This window comes from Cataglyphis hispanica, chromosome 5 (genome assembly GCF_021464435.1).
Source record: "Cataglyphis hispanica isolate Lineage 1 chromosome 5, ULB_Chis1_1.0, whole genome shotgun sequence".
NCBI classification, from domain to species: domain Eukaryota; kingdom Metazoa; phylum Arthropoda; class Insecta; order Hymenoptera; family Formicidae; genus Cataglyphis; species Cataglyphis hispanica.
This window is the reverse complement of record NC_065958.1, coordinates 9,545,788-9,568,508: the sequence shown is the minus strand read 5'-3', so window position 1 is coordinate 9,568,508 and position 22,721 is coordinate 9,545,788. Positions and strand designations below refer to the sequence as shown.

The 22,721-nt window shown below is 28.9% G+C and overlaps 1 protein-coding gene across 2 annotated transcripts; it reads right to left on the bottom strand.

Annotated features, from left to right (window-relative positions):
• Window positions 1–12,403: 12,403 nt before the first annotated feature.
• LOC126849639 (probable G-protein coupled receptor Mth-like 1) lies at window positions 12,404–17,211 on the bottom strand. 2 transcript variants are annotated; one of them, XM_050591656.1, is made up of 6 exons: window positions 16,467–17,211; window positions 15,956–16,336; window positions 15,463–15,538; window positions 14,385–14,548; window positions 14,128–14,296; window positions 12,404–12,922 (listed from the first exon to the last, which is right to left on the bottom strand). In XM_050591656.1, the coding sequence occupies exons 2-6, from the start codon at window positions 16,035–16,037 to the stop codon at window positions 12,604–12,606; spliced, it is 810 nt and encodes a 269-aa protein (XP_050447613.1). In that variant the 5' UTR covers window positions 16,038–16,336; window positions 16,467–17,211; the 3' UTR covers window positions 12,404–12,603. The 2 variants fall into 2 exon arrangements, with proteins under 2 accessions (XP_050447613.1, XP_050447614.1); XM_050591657.1 differs by having other exon boundaries at window positions 14,217–14,296.
• Window positions 17,212–22,721: the final 5,510 nt, after the last annotated feature.

The following is a 22,721-nucleotide window of genomic DNA, read 5'->3' as shown; positions in this document are numbered from 1 at the left end:
AAAAGCTGAGCTAAAAAGTGTAAAATTAAACTTTAATAAATATTTTTTATCAAATAATTTTTATATAAATTTTTGTAACGTAAAATTTATAACATAGATTTCACAAATTAATTACAGATAGGTAAATCATAAGTAATTATAATTTGTATGTAATCGTGTATATGTTATCCGAGAAACTTGAACCTTTTTCTATTAGTATTTATAATATGATATATAAAAATATTGCTAACATACTATATTTGAATAAGCGCATTCAAAATTTAACGGTTCGTCCCGCATAAACTCAAAATCATACATTATTTGTTTTCGGCATATCTGAAAAAATAGATTAAACATCAAAGATCAAACATGGACAGGGTTCTGATTACAAATAAAAAAAATTAGATATTATGTAATTTTTTCTGCCTATGAATCTTGTTTTATTAACTCATATCTTTGCCAAGATTACATGTTTATTTAGTGTTAAAAGTAATAAAATTTATGTATGAGTAATTACCAACCTGTCCAGTCACCAATTGCTGAAAGTTTCCAGTTCTTGAATACAAGTTTCTCAGCTGTTCCACGACACCAGGATAATCAGCAAGGAATTAGTTAGAACTTATGTTAAAACATCTTGCATTTCTTAAACTATACGTGGGACTGTAAATAATAAAAAATTATATACATGTGTGCGTATATATTTATGATAAAAATATAAATGCTGAATGGTTCAGACATAATTTCAAATCTAATATTAAACTTACTATTTTGAATTCCAAATTATAAAGTATTGAGAGTCCGAACGTATTAAATCGCAACGTAAACCAAGCTCTTCTAGCCACACTATGATATATTATTAAAAAAATTAATTTTTGGCCAAATTTATTCTTTAAGACCTATGCCAAAAATTATAAGAGAAATTAATTAAAGCGAGAGTACTTTTTTAAGATATAAGAAATATATGATCATAGGATATAATTGGCTATAATTAAATAAGTTGTTACATATAATATTCTATAATAACTTACACTATCTATACACATGTACTCCAGCTTTGTGTCGGAAGACAATCTCCATTTATTTAAGTGAAATTTGCTAAATATATATTCCTCGAGTGTATCCATAATTTGCGTTCCTTCCATTTCAGTCCAATGATTATCGTCGATATTGTTGTTTTTCCAATATGAACAAATTTCAGCGAAAATCGACAATATCGAATGGTAGGGATGTTTTTCCCTGAGGCACTTTAGAACCTTTGATGCGATATTATCTAGTGATGCTTCTATGTTCGAGTAAAAGATATCCTTTTCAGGTTGAACAAATTGTGCCATCATAGTAAACATCCGTTCCAATACCTGATTTTTGTAAGATTGATCCAAAAATCTGTAGAAATTCTTTTTCACCAAACATTGCCTCATAAAACAAAACATTTTTATATTGCAATATTTTTCGGTTAGATCGTAATCAGTTCTGAAAAATTTACGTAATAACTATGTAGAAAAAGTATTTTATATTACTTTATGAAATTAATAGCACTATTATTTATATTAAAAAACTTACAATACAGGTTGTATAAGCAAGTTTTTAAATTCGTCAATGAAAAATGAATGTTTTATGAGATTTTCAGGCTCATAAACTATATCCAAAATGTTATTTTTTAGATATTCATCAAAATATAATATGTCCTCAAACATCATTAAATTATTGATTACCTCTTGGTGTTCATTAAGATCACGAAGTATTAGAGACATATAATTTCGTAATTCTCTCGCACAATTTATGCCGGTTCCCATAGAGTTTAAGCTTTTTTCATTTTTTTGTTTATTCTCTTTAGACTTTTCCAGCATTTTTTCCTTAAAGTGCTTGTCATAAAGTTTCTTTGCAGAAGACCATCTAAAATTGATATAAAAAATATTTTAATAAATTGTTGAAAAAACTAAACAGTATAATTAATAATAATGCTATTATTAATCCAGTAATTTCAAGAACAAAAAATATTTTAAATACATAATATTCATAATTTATTCATAAATATAAACTTATTTGTTTTGTAAGGAGGAAAATATAAAATATATTAGTTCTTATTATATATTATAATTAAATTTTACATTAACAGTAAGTATACACAATGGACAAGGAAAGAGATAAAGAATGAAAAAGTAAATACAATAGACAGAGCTGTAATTATATTATGGTCTTATTACATATCTCTAACAAATTATTCAATTTTACACATTCTATTTATATAATATAACATAATTATTAATAATTACAATAAAATAAAATAATTATATTAATAAAATAAAAATCATAAAATAATAAAATAAATAATTGAGTTAATAATATAAAAATTAAAATTTCTACTTTTTATATATTTCTTATTATACTATATTATATTTATTATACATTATATTTATATTGTATGTTTCAGTTAAAAATCCAAAACACAGAAAAGAGGAGCTAGCAGTTATCTTTAAATAATTTTTTTAATTCTTAAATAAAAATTTAGCAATTTTAAAGGAAATTTTTTGAATTTTTATAAAAAAAAAGATAACTACTCGTGCCTTATTCTATGCATCTTTCATTGGCTTATTTTTTTATCCGCTTTATTTTATATATTTTATTTATTTATCCGCTTTGTTTTATATAAACTGTAGAAATTTCCTATACTCTCTATCCCTTCTTATTCTGAATATCTAAAGGTCTTTTTCTCATTATATTAGTCACATGATAATACGTCAAATAGGAAAATTTAGCTGAGAATACAATATTTCCCTTCTACCTGCGTACCTTCAAGATAGAAAAAGAGAAATAGAGGATTATAGAAGAGCCGTATGTTACGGTTTCCAATTCTAAAATAAAAGATATTCTATTGTAATCCAAACAATAATGATGGACAAATAAATTTGTCCTCCTTAATGTGAGCAATAGCATCAGGAAAAATGTTTTTATATTTTTGCATATACATATTTAATTTAAAATTTTTTTAAATAATCCACACGAGAGGAATAGCAATTGTGAAATAAATAATATGAAAACTTTTATATATATGTTGTTATTAAAATGTGATATAATAATTATTATGATTATTTATTTTTTTCATTTGCGATAATTTTCGTAGCAACAATTGCTTTATAATAATTTAACCATTTCAATATTTCTACTAACTTTGTAAATTCTACCGCTACGTATACAGGGTAGTAAAGAAATATTAAAGAATTTAAATTTTAAATTTTTTGATAAATACTGTTTACAAAATATTGCTTGGCAAATATTGAATCTCTGTCAAAGCAAGAAACTATTTTTTAGTTGAAATTGGTTAAAATAAATAGTCAACACAAAAATATATCAAATGTAACAAATGTATATTTCTTTTATTAACAAATTGCTATATAATTAGGGAAATATAGTGTAATAGATAAAGATAACAACGAGATCAGACACAAACTGTACAAACAAGATTCTTATTCTCGTTTTATTTTCGATATTTTTTCTCGTTTCTTATATTGAATTGAACGCGTTTCAATTAATCAATTATTTATCTTTCAAGATATAGCACTCCATAATGATACTTTTTTTTTAGCTGGAAGATAATTTATAAATACAGTCGCTTCAGGTTTTGATTTTCAGTCACCGAAGATGTGTTTCACTGGCATATGCACATACTTGAAAATATTTTCATTTTAAATATTAAAGTATTATTTTATGTGATTGATTGTCGCATTAAGTTTCTTAAGTAATCGGCAGTATTTGTATAATGGAAATTTTATAATATTTTATTAAAATGTAAACGATACTTAATAATATTACAATAAATGTAAACGCGTTACTTTTACGTAAATTTTCTCAAATTCTGCAAGTTGTTAGGTTGGTTCGATTATTATAATCTCATTAAGTGCATATTATATTATTTTAACAATTAAATAAACAACAAAAATAAAAAAAAAGGTTTTTGCAACTGTGTACTCAAGGATCAGTAAAGCAGTGAGCTGAAGAGAACAAGAAGAACAAGAAGAACAAGAACAAGATTGAAGAATAAGAGAAGAAGAAGATTAACGTTAAACTATCTAAGAAGAGACTATCAAGAAACGATGTTTATCATTATATTATTATTATTCATGTTTATTTTCTTAATATATTATTATAATGTACATTATGGAAAAATTGGACGACTCATTAATCTTATACCGGGACCACCGGTCATTCCGATTATTGGCAATACATATCTATACAATGTTTCAGCAGGCAAGTAAAAATTTCTATTCTATTTACATTAATATTTACAGACAGTCATTTATACACACATACAAGCAAAAATTAAATTTATAAAACCTTGTGTAGAACATATATCCAGCAACAGTATTCATATGCGTATTACTATATAATTATTTTTGCTCTTCTCTTCGCAATATCTATTTGCATTGATTATTATTATAATCATGAATTGTTTGTTTTCAACGTATCTGAAAAGATTTAATAAAATAACTCGATAAAATTAATTTCATCAGAATTTTGGTATCAATATTTTTTTAGAGGAACAATGGAAATTGTTGTGTAGCATACCTGAAAAGTATTATCCTATTTATAAAACATGGATTTTCTTCACGTGTCTTGTGTGTATCCGTCATCCAGATGATCTTGAGGTAATAAAAGAAATTCAATTTTTTATAAACATTGCACTTAAGTTAGATTTAAAAATCTTGAGTTTTACAAAAAGATTATTGCCCTTATTAAACGATAAAAATAATATTTAAAAATACAAAAATACAATATATATTTAGACATTCTATTAACATTGAAAAATGTTATATATAAAACATTTTTATGTTTTATATATAGTTATATTAAAAACATGCTATATATAATATTTTTAAAATAATAAAAATCAATTAAATTAATGTTAGAATTAATATTAATGCAATATTAATATTAAGCTATGTAGATGTTGATACTAATGTTGTTATTATTGATTTAATTTTATGAGAAACATTATCAGAATGTTAAAACAACATTAATGCAATATTACTTGTCACAAAATAGAAAATGTTATTTCGTGACAAGTAATATTGCATTAATGTTGTTTTAACAATCTGATAATGCTCTATCTGAACTCGGAATGTTATCCGTACGACGATATGAATTTGGATTTTGATAAAAACAGATGGTCGATTTTGTACGACACGTATCAGCGTTTCTGCAAAAATTATTATGGATACGAGTATCTCGAGCCGAGTCTCACCGTCACGCAGTTTTTACGCAACGGTCCGTTCATGATTATCGATTACTCTCGACAAAACGAATCGGTCAAGAGCACAACCGTGGATGTGAGATTGGAATTTGAGTGTAAGGAGAATGTACCGATGAATACCACTTCATACTATCTCATCATACATGATCGCGTGATTCAATACAACCCGTTGACCAACGTTGTGCGCAAAATCACCTAAGTGTGGGGGCATAAGATGATATAAAACTTATAATGCATTAGAATCAATCGCAGTTTTCTTCTCGGCGTACTGATATGAAAAACATTATGTCCGTACCAACGTTCGTGGACTTGCAAGGATTTCTCGTCGGGATGAAATTTGTCGTTAAGAAGGTGGCGGTGCTGAGAAAGGGGACCATTCTGGCGCATTATATTTTTACATGTCCTATGCCATGGAATCTTCTCACAAGATCCGACAAGTCATGTGCTTCCTGGCTGATTGCGAATCACCATGGATTACGATGGGAAGACGGAAACGTGTCGTACAACATGGCTAAATGTTTGATTACATCGGCCGTGCTTGGCACAGAAGAGGATGACGAGACGCCAACTCTCGTATACGTCAAAGGATGTCAGAAACGCGAATGGCTAGTGGATTTGCTTGAGAATTATGCGAGAGAAAACCTGATTATCAAGACTTTGGATGCTGATTATGAAGATATTGAATCTTTAAATAATCTAGATGTTAATAATACTATAAGATGTGGAAAACATGTTAAGAATTGCGCATTACAGAATGTATTAAAAATATTTAACTGGTGGTCGCAACATCAAAAAAAATTGCGATATTTTTAAAAATAAAAATAAAAATAAAAATATGTAAACATTTATATGTTTTATCTCGTCTTTTCCCCACTCTTTTCCTCACGAGTCGTTTCTAAAAATTATTTTCAATTGGCTGTCTCTCCCTTCTTTTCATTTTCTGAGTTTTCAATTGGCTATCTCCCCCTTCTCATAAATTTCAAAGCTTTAATCTCCCTACCATACCATACTTTTAAAAAATAAACGTATACTCGGCTTTATATGATCAGTGTCACGTCAACCGCTCTACTTTTCATAACCGAGAAGCAAAATGTACTCCGCTGAAAAAGGCAACAGTAGTGGTAAACGCTCCGCTGAAGGAAATAGCAATAGTGTTAAACGCATGAATTATTATGTTCCTCAAGATGAAATTAAGTCGTACAAGAAACCACTTGGTTCGTAAGTATCACAAAATGTTTCACATATTTTTATATATGTTTTTTTTCCATACTTTTCCATATTTAATTGTATTCTTTTTTCAGACATGATAAACCACGGTGTAAACCACGAATTTTGGTACGCAGATTTGCGTTGACGCGCACGGCGTATAAATACTTGGACATTGGAATCAGCGTGGGACCTGAGTCCTTTGTGGAATTACATCTTGGCGATATCCGAGGAAATCACATAATACTGCCTCATGAAACGTGGGAAATATTCATCAAAAGACGTGTCGATATTGAGCGATTCCTGCAGTTGAATACACCTTCTTCGCTAAGAATTGAATATCTAGTAATGGAACATGTTAAAATACATGATACAAGTGTTGTTAAACTTACAGTAGACGATTCTTGCTTATACATGAAACCAGCAACTATATTATTTTTATTTGAACTTGAACATTGCGTAAATCACGAATATTTAAAATTGTATGAGAATATAGAAGACGTAAATGTGAGCTTTGATCAATTTGTTCGGTGTTTGCAAAGTAATATGCCTAGTGCCATGAGAAAAGATGCGGTCAAAATTTTGCGCGACGTTTGTGATAAAACATCTATTATAGATTGCGAATTAGTAGCTTATGCTGTGGATGAACTTTTGTGTGAAACCTTGAAACGAGGTGATGTATGGTAATATAAATAAATGTGTTAAAAGAAAATGAAAAAAAAATGATTATCTATTTCTTTTGCTTCCCTTTCTTACATGTAAGATAGATATGTGATAAGATAGGTAACTGTGGCGCTCGGTGGGCGAAGAATAGCGCGATGTGTTTGCGAGGACGTAAGAGAGAGATAGCTTGCATAGTGGGATAGGGATAGGGATAGGATATCTATAATGTGTAGGAAAAGAATAGACGTTTACGTGGACGAGAAGGATAGAGCTAATAAGATTCTCAATATGTGAGAGAAGGATAGCGTGAAGCGTTCGTAATGCAGTGCGATAGAGAGGGATAGCGCGAGGCGTTCGTAAAGCGATGCGTTAGAAAGAGAGAGAGAGAGAGAGAGAGATAGCGTTCTCGTGGGAGAAAGATAGCGCGTTCGTATGACGGTGCGATAGAGAGGGACAGCGCTAATGGTTGCATGCACGTGAAAAATTGTATTAATATTAAAAAAGTATTTCTACATCTTTTTCTTTCCTTTTCTCGTCTTTTGTTCATACCTGCGCCGATAGACGGTTCTTCCTTGAAAAAATTCTTAACGTTCAGACCGCACGTGCAATATACGCTATTTGTTTATAATGTTTATAAAGCAGCCGGACATCGGCGCTTGTCTTTGTATATATGCACCGGTTTAAACATGTCCCGCTCCCACGATACCACTCAAAAAATTCCGCTCGCATCGAACATGCAATAGATGCTATTTATTGATAATAAATATAGTAGCCGGACATCGATGCTCAACGACTCTTTCCAAAAAGGTGGTGTTTTATTAGGGGTTTTAACATGTCTGTATCTGTGGTCGGATCAGCGGCGCTCGTCTTTGTATATACGCACCGGTCATAAATATGTCCGCTCCCCATCCTCCTGCCCGCGTGACGTCAGACCCCCGCACCCTCAAGTTCCCCGCGCAACTTCCCCTCGCCCCGCACTCCCCTCAGAGGACCTGAGTTAGAACTGGCCTAGTATTCCTACTTCTTACCGTAAGATTTTTATATATAGAATGATAAGATGAATCAAATGGTATAAAAAAATAAATATTTTTATAATTATAAAAAATATATTGTAAGTAATTACTTATCTTTTTTTAAAATAATAATTTTTTTTATACTATTTGATTCATTTCATTATTCTGTACATAAAAGTATTACAATTATCAAAAACTAAATATTTTACGAGATATTTTATATTAAATTATATTATACTTTATAAATACTTTATACTAAAATATGTCAGATTAGGATATAAAAGAATTCAAAAAATATTTAATGAAAAAATACTTTATTATAATGTTTTAAAAAGCTTTTAAGATAAGCTATACAGCTATAAATTAACAAAAATATGTAAAGAAAAATATAGGTTTCCATTTAAGAAATTGAAAGTGACTTTCACGTGACATCTAAATCCAAGGTCAAATCATTGCTATCATCTGTCCCCCTTGAAAGTATACAATTTCTGTTTAAAACATTTTCTTCTAAAATTATGTGATATTGAGAGATTGTTTAAGTTTAAATAAGACATTGTGTACTATAATGATTGCAGCTATATGATTTATTCTGTACCGATTGTACAGACTGAATAATGTACAGAATTCACTTCAATTTGAAAACGCACAATGTCAAATATGTATGCGATAGACATTGCACACCATGAAGCCGTGTATGTTTCGAAGTTCTGGCAATATGGAATATACCAAACATATTGACACCAAAAATAATATAGACACTATCATAGAACTCATATTTATGATATATGCATTTTTTATGTAATTATACATAATCGTATTCAATCGACGTAATGTTATCTATTCTCTCCATCTCGACAGAAGTCTCCGAGCATATGACCACTTCGTACTTAGTCTCGTACACGATGGCGAGACAATATGATGTCGATTTGATAAATATTTTATAATCAGGTAAATAGAGAGAACCATTGGCAAGAAACATATAATCGTCATAATCATTGGAGAGCACGAAGTTTTCCTTAGCGTGACATGGATTGTAGATAGCTAAATGAAGCAATTCGTTCATAGTCTTGTTTGTGCTCTGTAATAAATCGTTCTTATATCCGTACACATGCGGTAGGGAGTATTTATTTTTCTCCGGGATGCATTTGTCGTCATTGTCAAGACGATCGCCAAGAGCACAACACAGCTGAACACAAGTAATATTGTAACACATTTCGAATTATGTTATTTTTATTGCAATGTTTGCTGATGTTTTTAAAGAACTTTTGTAGCGTGAAATAATTTTTATTTTTATTTTTCATCAAGTTTTCATAAATTTTCCTTGATGAAAAGTTGCTTTTATGGTTGACATTTGGGGTGGCCAAATTTGTTGAATTCGTGCGAGGTTCCATCGATGACGAAGTGACGAGAAAAAAAAGAGTGCAATACCAAAACGCCAAATTTTTTTCATACATCGTTGACTTTTTGATGCGTTAGATGTTCAATCGTGACGATATGCGAACTATGCCTTGAAAAATATATTAATATTGTTAATCTGAGATGATTTGATCGTGGTAACTTATTTTTATTCTAATTCTCAAAATCGAAAAAACTGATTTCAAAGGATCTTTGGATTTCATGCTAAAAAATGAATTGATGTGATTGATAAAACAGTACTTCGATGAAATGAGTTACAGAAGAGCCAAAAATACGATAGGGTTGGTCTTTAAGCTCTTTGTGTAAATGGTAATGTTTTATCTTTTTTTTTTGATCGTGTAAGTTAAAAAATAAATGACATGCATGAATGCTTGATTTTTATATTTGATTTTAAAAGCTTTTAATAATTATATTTTTAACACAAATACATATATGCACGTACAAATATTTTATTTTCCATTTTTATACTTATCAATTTCTTTAATTTTTCCATATATATGTCCATTTTAATACAATTAACAATTTAGGAACTCTCAGAATTTTAAAATATAAAGTAATTAAATAAACAAATTAATCGAGCTTATCATTAATGTCATGGATTCATCTCAGGTTCAAAATTTTAAATAATTAAAAATTATATAATTATTACATATATTAAATTTATGCATTTATTTGTTTTCGTATTAGTTGCATGAAAGAAATATAATTAATTACATGTATACAAAAATATATAATAAGAAGAAATTATATTTCTTCTTTTTTTTGGCAAAATATCCTAAGATTGATCCGGTTTTATTTTAGCAATGTTATCATTCACGATATTATGATTGATTTTAGTTATCTTATTAAATTCAATAAAACTATTATACTGCATCCGACTTTAATTTCTTTTTTTCAGTCAAACGCGCAGAAACACGTGCCCGAACAAACGGAAAGATGCGACAAGGACGACGAATCATCGATAATTAGGAGAAAACAGTCTACCAGTATTAGTAATAATCTATACACATCCTTACACAAGATAAAATTTCCTTAACAAACTTATATACAGAGTAGTTTAACCGAACAACAGAATAAAATAAACTGTTGACTATTTTTTACAGATTTTTAATGCTTGAAGAAAAAAAAATAAAAAAGTCATTGTATTTTTAAGAAATTTGTAGCGTTCGATTATTGGGGCGTTGCGTAAGCAAGGCCGGTTCTGGCATGCGTGTAGTGCGTGCCACACGAAAAATCAATGCGAAAAAAGAAAAAGGCAACTGGAACCCGGATAAGAAACTTTAGATCATAATAATTGTGTATTCTTTTTAAAAATGATGTTAATGCATATAAAATTAATTAATAATATAAATTAACAAATCAAACGTCTTAGTCCACTTCGAACCATATATCAATAAAAATAATCAAAATTTAACCTATAAAGAAAATTGCAAGACAGAGTAATAAATACGCAACGGCAGATTTATAACAATGTAACAGTGATAATGTTGTAAGAGTATCGTAACATTGTTATAAATCTACCGTTGCGTTCCATATTTATTACTTTGCTTTGCGATTTCTATTTATATGTTAAATGTTAATTATTTTTATTGATAAGAATCCAAAGTAAGCCAAAATGTTTAATTTGTTAATTTATATTAATTTATATTATTTATTTATTAATTTATATTATTGGGATCTGTCAAATGGAGGCATGACCTCTGGTGGTAGAAAAAGATATTATTCTTAGGGTGCAATATTACACTCGCAATACGGCCGTAAGGCATAAATACGCGAATATTATTTATCAATCATAAAATGCACTTATGGTTAGCATTTTATTCGACTATAAAAGTTGTTGCTTTACACGCAAAAGCATACGTGATATTGATGCTGCACCCTAAGATGCGCCATATTACTTAAGCCCCGTCCATTTGATAGATCCCAATATGCATTAACACAGTTTTTTAAAAACAGTTAACAATTACATTCTAAATATCGCATCCCGGCTCCAATTGGCCTTTCCTTTTTTTGTATTTTTGTATTAATTAATATACATTAAACCAACAATTGCATAGTTAAAAATCCAGTTAAAAATGTTGTCCTCAATGCTTGAACTCGGAACTTCTTAATCCAATGCCCGAATGCAGTGATGCAAAGCAGATGCGGTAATATGTAATTCAGCACATACATATGTAAAATGGGTGACACACGCTCTCGCAAAATACATACACAATATCTGCGGTGCAGAGTCAATATAATCCATAATGACAGACAATTAAATTTCCTGTAATGATTGCATATGATTTAAATATACTGTGTCAATTGAAACACAGATTGAATAATATACAGCATCCATTTTTATTTAAGAAAAACGCCAAATTTTTTTGATACATTGTTTCTTGGATGAGTCGAATTTATATCTGGAAAATACGTACTTAATTTCTTTTTTATGACAATTTCTTATTTAGATGTCCAATAGTGACGATACACGAACTGCGGCTTGAAAAATATACTAATATTATTAATTTATGATGGTTTGATTGGGACAACTTATTTTTGTCCTAGCTTTCAAGATCAAAGAAGCTGCTTTCGAGGAATCTATTCTCGCAAATGCATTTTATAAAATGAATTGATGTTAATAAAACAGTACTTCTATAAAGGAAAGGAAGGGCCAAAAACGATGATGTCGTGGTAAAGGCGATTGAACTCTTTGAATAATATTATTTTATTTCTTTAAAGAAGATGTAATTTAAAAAAAGAATGACATACGTAAATGCTTGATTTTTATATTTGATTTTCAAAACTTTTAATAATTTTATTTTTAACACGCACATATATATATATATATATATATATATATATATATATATATATATATATCGATTTTGCGTGATAATCAAGCTTAGTTATTACGTCTAAATGTCCGAGAAATATTTATTTTCCACTCTTACATATATCAACTTCTGCATTGCATTGTCAATTCTCAGTTCGAGAATTATAATTAATTGCGTTGCATGATTTGGTTCTTTGATAAAATTTTTTTTTGCAACATTAGAATTCAATCCCACCAGACGAATCTCTCTCGTGACATATTCTTTATACGCAAGAGGTCATCTCTTTCTGTATAGACATATCTCCTGACGTAATGTACGATAAAGTATTCGACGATGTTACATTTGTTGCACAACAATCTTTTGAAAACAAACCGCAGCCGAATCGCTTCAATAACATTTGTCTGATATTCTTCTTCCATACAAACATAACAAAGATGCAAAAATTCGGCATAGTGGCCAACAAATAAAAGGCACATAAGAAACTATAGGAGAGATTAGGATTATCGAGCCAGATCAATGAGGACCATTTTACTGTCATCATAATAAACTGCAGGATAAATAGCTTCAGATACAGTTTCAACCTGCAAACAAATACATATATGTATACGTGCATATACATATATACTTATATATAAAATAACAATTATAAAGGTATTTGTCAAATTATTTTTAAAAAATAATGGGACAAATTACAATCTTACAAAAAAAGAAAAAATAACTAATTTCTTTTTAAGAAATTTTTGAGAAATGACTTTTTTATAAGAAATAAATGCATTCATTACATTTATTCTTACTTCGTCAATTTCAAAAATTGAAAACATTCTCAAAATAACATAGTTTTCTATAGTAGTTTTAAAATTTTTTTATCTTCTGTGCTTTAAAAAAAAATTATTTTATTTCTTAAAATTATGACACTCAGCAGATTTCTCGAGAGAAATCAAATTCTATAAAAAAAAATTTTGTTTAAAAAGTATTTTTTTAATTTTGTATAATTTTTTTTATTTTTGATAGAATAAGATGACTTTTTAAAATAAAACTTGTATTTTTTTCAAATATTATCGATATTCGGTGAAAAAATATTGCAAACAAAAAATTAAAAATGCATTTTAAAGCTTAATTTAATAAGTTTAATTTTAACATGATAGCGATAATTTTCAAATATATTTACTTTTTTATTTTTAGAAAATACAGCTTTAATAACAAAATCTTATCTATAAAACAAAATCGTAAGAAAATTTTTAGAGGAACGTTTTGTAGGCAAAATGTTGTATTTTATGAAACTTGATTTAAATATTTATAGAAAAATTTATGAAGCTATAGAGTGCGTAGTATTTAAAAATTTCGTAATTTTTAGTAATAAAATAATACATTTTACTTTAAAATAATATATTTTACTTAAAAGAGTTTTACTTTACAGAACGAGGAAGATACAAAAATTCTAAAAAACTACCAATAACGCATTAAAGTTCAAAAAACTTTAAGTTTCAAAATGGTTTTTAAATTTTTGTCTATAATCATTTTTCGCCAAATTTTAGCGGTTTGGAAATAGCCCAACTTTTAGTTTATGAAAAGTGTTTCCTATTTTTTTTAATAATGTATATAAAAGTTATGTAAGTAAAAAAAGAAGAAAAAAATGAGCACACAGAAACGATGTCGCTTATAAATATAATCATTTCTTTTTTCTTTTATTAGGAATGCAGATTCATATTGTGTAATATTATTAGCAGAAATGATATCATTAACAAGATAAATCATCTTATAAATTCAGAAATATTTAAATACAGACCATTTCTTATTGTCATTATATCTTTTGCTTTCCGAATCAGTCATCAAATGATTGCATTTTTTATATTCGTAAAACATGATTTTGATTACCGTACAAAGGGAGAAGCAGATGCTATTCATAATGCAAATAGTTTTGAGCGCGTACATATAGGAGAAAGACGCTTTCAGTTCTGTAAGTATAATATAAAAAATTATATTATTTTTCATAGTATATTAAAATGCGGCGTTAATAGAATTATCTTAAAGACATCTATTTACCATAAAACCAGCAATTTCCTTCGCGAAATCTCGGTGGCAAAAATTTCGGATATTCGTAAACTTCTATCAGGACAGGGATAATAGCGAAGGTAAGGGATAAACCCCACACAACGATCGCATAAAACACCAATTGTCTTTTTTCTTGTTGTTTTCTTTGTAACAAACTGAATTTTTTGCAAGAAATGCAATTTATACGTCATATTTAGCCAAAAATAAATAAAAGGAGTCACAATGTAAATACACGTTAAAATAATGATTGCTTTTAATCAAGGTTTTCTCAACATTCCGTTATATAAAAATAGATTTACATAATGCGACAAACCACATGACTAAACTATTATAAAAAAATGGTTTAATATTTGTAAAACATTCAGAAACCATATTTTTATATATACTTTATTATTTATGTATACCTTATATATACATTGTACACACACAATAATGGGAACTTAGTTGCAAGAGACAAATTCTTAATAAAAAAAAATTAAAATTTAATTATTGTTCAAAATTGTATGTTTTATTATTGTATTGTTTTATTATTACACATGAAAGAGAGAAAAAATAAAATGTTAAGTTTATAAAATAATTAAAAAAATTTCAAGGAAAGCTTATTATCATAAATTTATATATATCGTGAATTATTATAAATCAGATAAAAATATTTTACAAATATTTCATAATGTTCATTGACTTGTATGCCATTTCTACTTTCAAAAATCTAATGGGATTTTAAAATAATAAATAATTCTTTGAAAACTTCCTTGCAATAATAGAGATCTTTCAGAAAACTGTTTATTTAAAACCACAATTATTATGCTTCTACTCTAAACTACTTATAGGATCATACAGCCAAATAGTTGTTTGTGCTGTCACACAACAACATGACACAAAAAAAATTCTGTTTTCAAAATGTCATATCATTCCCCATGTTTGTCTTATGTTATTCTCAATATATATAACATAAAATATATTTCTAGATATATTATAAAAAATTGTTATGTTGTGTCAACGATAAAAATAAATTAAAATAAGATAAGTTAAAGATAAAGTATAATATATAAAATAATTGATAACTTGCTTAAATGTCCACCCCACGTGAAAACTCATCACATTTAACCAGAAGCAGCTTGCCAAAAAACAAAAGTAACCAAAGGCTAAAAATAAAATTAATATGTTAATCATTGAGCGCGCATTACAATGCACATGGGAAATTTATAGTTATTATTACTATGTTTCTTCGTTTAAAAAATAGATTTATTTTTAATTAATTTTTAATTAATTAATTTTTAATTAGTTTTTAATTAATTTTAACTACAATAATCGTGCTCAAATTATAGCGAAGATGATATATTTCACAAATGTTGATAGTAAATTAAATAAAATATCGATTCAAGATATAACTTTGAAAAAAAATTAAAAACACAAAAATAATATATTTAATTAGACATATTTAGATTAGCTATATGTACATTAAATTGCATCTAAAATTTATCATTCATAAATTTCTTACATTTTTAACAAAATATATATTCATAATGATTGCATAGTTTTATGATTTAAATATACTGTACCGTTTATAATACAAATTGAATAAGCTTCAGTATCATCTTTGATTAGAAGATACACAATGTTAATTATGTATTCGATAGACATTGCAATGATGTAATTGCATAGTATGAAACCGTATGCATTTCTGAGCTCTGACAATATGGAATACACCAGACATGTTAATATGAAAAATGATATAGATGCTATCTGAGAAATGATTTTTATGATATTTTTATCTCTGACGTAATTATCATCTTTGTCATCAGTTGCCGCAATAGAGATTTCGTCAGCAGTGAAATTTTCCCCAGATTTCAATGACGAAATGATGAAAAAAAAAGGACGCAACCGCAAATCATCAAATTTTCTCCACACATCGTTGCTCTTTTGAACTGTCGAATTTATACCTGAAAAATACGTATTTGATTTTTCTTTACGATAATTTTATATTTAGATGTTTTATCATGACAATATGTGAACATTGGTTTAAAAAATACACTAATATTACTAATCTGTGATGATTTGATTACAATTCACCTTTAAGATCAAAGCAACTGCTTTCAAAGAATTTATTTTTGCAAATGCATATCAGAAAGTGAATTGATGTCAATAGAGCAGCACTTTGATAAAATAAGTGGGATGGCCAAAAACGATGATGTCGTGAGCAATTGTTAAGCTCTTTGAATGATATTATTTTATTTCTTTATAGAAAGTATTTAAAAAGTAAATGCCATGTGTGAAATGATTTGATTTTTATATTTGATTTTAAAGGCTTTCATTTTAAAAGATTTTAATAATTTTGATTTTAACACACACACATATTGATTTTGCCTTGTAATAATCAAGATTATTACAAGATCATTACAGTCATTGTCCTTTAGAAACTTTGATAATTTAAGGATATAAAGTAATTAAATAAACAAACTTTAATTAAGCTTAATATCATTAATGCTCATCTCATGTTCCAAATTTTAAATAATTAAAAAATTTTATGTTAAATTTATGCATTTATTTGTTTTTGTATAGGTTGCATGAAAGAAATGTAGTTAAAGTATGCAAATATGTAATAAAAAAAAATTATTTCTTTTCTTTTTTTGTCGACAAAATCTCTTAAGATTGATCCGATTTCATTCTAGCACAGTTATCGTTGACGATATTATGATCGATTTTATCTCAGTAAATTCAATAAAACTACTATATTGCATTCAATTCCCCAACTTCTCTTTTCAAACCGAACGAGAAAGGAACACGCAAGAAACATGTTCCCGCACAAACGAAAAGATGCGACTAACGAGGTCGACGAACCGTCGATAGCTATGAGGAAACAGTCTACTAGTGTATTAGTATGAATCTATTGTTACGTCTCAGCGACGCTCTTTCTCTCTCTATACCTCAGTTAGTGAGAAAAAGATTGCTCTCTACTTTTATAGGGCAACCTGCTTCCACCGGCTATACCCCAGGGACGCCGAGAGCTAGGACTAATCTAGTGGATCTAGGGGAATGATGTAGGCGCGGAACTATTTGGTTACTAGGAAGTTTCACTAGGTATTTTAGGGATATGGACGCAACTAGGTATACGTAATTCGAAGGTTAATCAGATTTAAAGAATAGACCTTTAATATTATAATAAAAGAAAGATATCGATTATGGTTGCGTTTTAGCGGCAAGTCCGCTTGTATTGCGGGTTCACCATATGCAAGGGGCTTGTTACTTAAGATATATATATATATATATTAATTAGAAACCGTAAGAGTTAGAGAATTAAGACTTGAAAAGGAACATTATGATAGAAATTAAGGATAGTTAACAAATTGTGGACACTAAATAATAGAGAGTTAGTTAGATCGAATTAATTTATTATGAGAATTGTCTAAAGGATAAGGTCTTTTATTTAATATCAATACTTGATTATATTATGACTCTAAATTTCTGATAGAAAGGGAAGGTTTAGAAAAGAGGTCGAATGTCGCCAGGGGCACCGTAATAAGCGCTCGGCAACGATGGAATTTTAGGGAGAAGGTGTAATGTCGCCAGGGCACCGTAATTAGCGCTCGGCAACTAGGTTCAAGGATTGGGTTGTGTTCAGAAAATTAGATAATAAATTTGATTTTAATTTAATCTCCTGTTGTCATTTCTTGTGGGAGATTTTTAATTTGGTAGGAAACGCCGCCAGGGCACCTCGATTAGCGCTCGGAAACTAGGTTTAAGGGTTATATAAAGAATTCGAGAAGAAAGGAGGAAGTCGCCAGGGGCACCATAAGCGCTCGGCAACGAGGTCAAAATTTAGGAAAAAGGGAGTCGCCAGGGGCACCATAAGCGCTCGGCAACGAGGTCAAAATTTAGGAAAAAGGGAGTCGCCAGGGGAACCATAAGCGCTCGGCAACGAGGTTTAAGGATTATATTCAGAATTTAGGAAGAAAGGAGGGAGTCGCCAGGGGCACCATAAGCGCTCGGCAACGATGGATTTTCGGGAAAAAGAGCAAGGTGTTGCAAGATTAAGTCTAGTTCAAATGACAACAGTAGTATATATTTTGCATGGAATTTATAAATCTTACTTAGTATTGATATTAAGGGTGTGTTTTAAATAATAGTAGAATAATAGATTAAAGTTGATTGACTGGAAACTGTCAGCCACATGCTAATGCTTGACAGAGGATTTCTTATTATTTAGAGGATGAAAAGATAATTAATTGATATTAGGGGTTATCAGTTAATTCAAATAAAGTTTCTAATATTTATGGAAAGATGGGATTTATAGTAATTGCAAGTACTTACCGTGATGTGGCAGAAAAATCTTTCCTTCTGTTCAAGTTCTGGTCGTACTTTGTTAAGCCCTTCTCTCGTCCTTTAAGACCTCGGTCGTGGATGAAGTAGGCCGGATAAAAGTACACAGATGTATGCACAAAGTTCTTTATTATTTCTTTAGTTTTACACAGCTTAACACTGAATCGACAGTTATATTAATCGAAATGGAATAATGAATAGTACGCGAACAATGAACGAATAATACGGAGCGAATACTTATACGAAATAGTAAGGAATTAATAATGAATAATGTTAGCTAAGAATAAATGATTCGAATGCTTGAAGAGCTCTGAATTGACTGCAATGAACGTAATGCTGAATGATCTGAATGTAATGCCCCGAACTAAATGCTCGAACTGACTGCTTCGATTTTACTGCCCGATTTGACTGCCCCGAAGGTTCGAAGTCGCCGGCTTATATACTGTCGAAACAAAGGGTCTTCGGGCCGTGCGCAGCACACGCGTCGCGCTCTGGAAGATTCTTAGAATGATTCAGTGAAGGACTTCTGAGAAGAAAGATTTTTAACAACAATTCTTCTGAGAATTGTCGATCGATATGTTTATCTGACTATTGAGTTTCGGCGCTCGTGGTCGTAGCCGTCGCATGTCCGTTCGACTTATCGCTCGCAATATCAGATTTCACTAACATGAGGCCTCTTATGCGCATTCTCTTCTTAAGCTTAGTTAATATTTTATAATATAAAATCCTTAATAATATGGTTAATATTTATGCTTATTAATTTATGGAATCATTTGTTCTATTTATTTCAGTTCTGATAATAAGTTGGCAATTTAATTAAAGTTATGGCATTCTATAGTTTAAAAATATAGATATTTTAGATAATTTATTTGTATTATATGCAATGTATATAATTTATGATTCCATAGAATATAAGCCTCTTAAATTTATATTTATGGTCGCTTGATCGATACTACAATAAAGCATATTAATTTTATTAAAATCATTTCTTTATGGAAGCATTCGCGCATTATATAATAACTTGTTTTAATTAATATGATTTTAATTATTTATAAAGTATAATTGTATTGGATATAGTATTGAAAGTTTTATATGTGATGTTTTGGATAAAATAATTATAAATATTCAACAAATTGTAGTCAACTAATTATTATTATATACGTTTTATGATTCCATAAAGTACGGCGCATTTACTCCTCAATTTAAGAGTGAGTAATTATTATATATATATTTGTCTGTATGATTACATATTAAAATCTTAAAAGTTAGATATTAGTATCGATATTATCGAGTATGAAACTCGCTCGCAAGTTTGTTCTTAAAGTAATCAGCAGGTTAGTTCTAGAAAGTCACTGCTGTACAACTAGCTAGTTCTAAATAATGCTTCCTGATTCGTCAATCCAAGGAATTCTCAATTCCTTGCGCCATCGTTTATTATTATTAAAAGGTTTAAAATATATTCAAGTTTTAGGCTAAATAACCATATGGAACTAAAATAATAAGCGGTTAATGAAATTAGTTAACAATTAAAATAAAAGCAAATGGATTACATAATTATTCTATAGGTATTTTGTAGGGATAAAAGCGGTACTTGATTACTAGCTAAAATATAGTTTTTAAAATTGGCAGGACGTTACACTACGTACAAGCGTATAGAACACTCTTCTCACCGCTTCAGCGCGCGTCTAATATCGTATTACAGTAGGACGTCTCTTCTCGTCGCGCGCTTGTATAAGGCGCGGATTGGCCGAAATTTTTTAATGAATATCTCAATAATTATTAGGAAAATCGTAAAATGGTAAAGGACTTTCCTATTCACTTTGACATCCTTTATATGCACATAAGGGGTGATCCGTGAATTATGGGACACCCTGTATATATATGTACATGTAAAATTTTGTTTAGGTTAGATTATATCTTTCGAAAGTAAAGCCTTTCCATAGAAATAAGAAGAAAGGAGCGGAAATCATCGTATCTACGCATACACTTTCCCATCCCCACATCAATCGTGGACCTCGCTTCGCGTTGTAAAGTATATGCGTGGACGTAGTAAATTCCGCAACCTCTAAGAGAGGGTTCCACTTCCGAAAGATATAACCATAGACATAATATATCTAGATCGAGTTGAAAAGTAGGGATAAAGGTGCACGTAGAAAAGAACTTCGTGCTCCTTGCGTTCTTCTTTCTCATTCGTGCGTTGCATAGCCAAAGAGAGCGCTACGCTACATGCGAGCGAGAGAGAACGCAAGGTGCACGAAACAGAGTGTATCCTTTTCTACATAATCTTTACTCCCACTCCTTAAATAAATAAAGGCAAATGCTCGGTCTAGATATACTATGTCTATGGATATAATCTAATTCAAACATATTTCTGATTTAAAACTAAAATTTATGCTTGCGATTATACTTATATTAATGAATTAACTTCATGACTTTTGAACGGATCGTGACAGCCACTTTTTTTAATATCAAAGTTACTCAGAACGATGACTTTGACAACATATGTCAAGGTCAAGATCCGTGAGATTGCTCACTTTATGCATATTTACCAAGAAAATTCAATAAAATTGCAATATTATAATCGCATTATGTTTCATAATAAAAATAATATCAATAAATAAATTTTGATTCTTTTTATTGTGTGATGACTTTTTAAGGTCAATATCTTAAAATTGATTAATTAAAAATTGTCCACTTTAATTTTGCAGCACAATATTTTTAACAATATTTTACAACATGAAAAATTTTGACGAGATTACAGTCATATTGATTTGATCCGCAATAACATGTACTAATAAGAGATTCATTGAATTAACTTAATTGAATTCAATAAATTAAATTAACTTAATTGTTCAAAACATTTTTTTCTAAAATGCTTAGTTTTTGAAAGAAAAGGGGTATACGAATGGTCTAGAACACCCTCTACATATATATGTGTGTTAGTTATCACATGAAACTAAACAAGCTGCAACATATCTCAGTAAGTCTGCGGCCTAGATATTGAGTGGATGTGGCCAAAATATATTTTTGAGATTGTAAAGCGTACAATATTTTTTTTCAAGTGTGTCCTTCCTAACTTCTGATATAAATATTTTCTCTGTAAACACTTTTTCTTTTATTTATATTTGAGTTTAGTTATTTTTGCATATTATAATGATTGTTACTTATCCATTTTTGACATTTTGTCATTAAAAATTTTAAATCCAAGTTAAAAACATAGTCTAGGATCATTATAACATCATTATCTAGAATTGAATTAAACGTTATAACCGATACGGCTGATGCAATTTATTTCATTTTGGATCATAATTAAACTATTTTTATTTCAAAATGTCTCGTACCAAGACTTAAAAAAACTGATAGAGTTATAAAAAATATATCAATCTATGAAGGCGTACGAAGATATAAATAAAGACAAAGTGTCTTTGGCAAGATATAAGAAAAAGAAAGAAAAAGCTTGCTTTTACTATTAATCTCCTATAATATTGCGACTGATTGAAAGTCGGGGGCAATTATAACATTTTTCTTTTATTTCATTTTTGATAATTTTGATATAATCTATCACAAGACTTAAGTATTATGATTTCGATAACAATCGTGAAACAAATATTAGCTTCAACAGATGGAGTATCAACAGATTTTTTTTATTGTAATAGTTCTTCCACAATCAAATTCTAAAGTCAAATTGTTACTTTCGTATTCTAGCGCTAATAAAAAACTAAAAAAAAAATTTCGAAATTTACATATATATTTTAAACCATAAAGTATATTTAAAAAAATTATAAATAAATTTAAAAAAAAACTATTAAATAAATAATAATAAAGTAAACAGAAAATAAATAATAATAAAGTATAATAATAATAAAATAAATAATAATAAAGTTAACAGAAGAAGATAAATTTTCTTCTTGAAATTTTGATTTAACTAATATTTAAATAATATTATTATAGATTAAAACAAAAAGATATCTAATACTGCATTATTCATTCTCCATTCGAAAATTATAA

Coding starts and splice junctions, on each gene's coding strand:
- LOC126849639 (XM_050591656.1), bottom strand. CDS start 16,037: ATGTCTATCGAATACATAATTAACATTGTGTATCTTCTAATCAAAGAT. Junction 14,549..15,462: donor CACGTGGGGTGGACATTTAA/GCAAGTTATCAA, acceptor CAAAAAATTCAG/TTTGTTACAAAGAAAACAAC. Junction 12,923..14,127: donor TATAATGACAATAAGAAATG/GTCTGTATTTAA, acceptor ATTTGTTTGCAG/GTTGAAACTGTATCTGAAGC.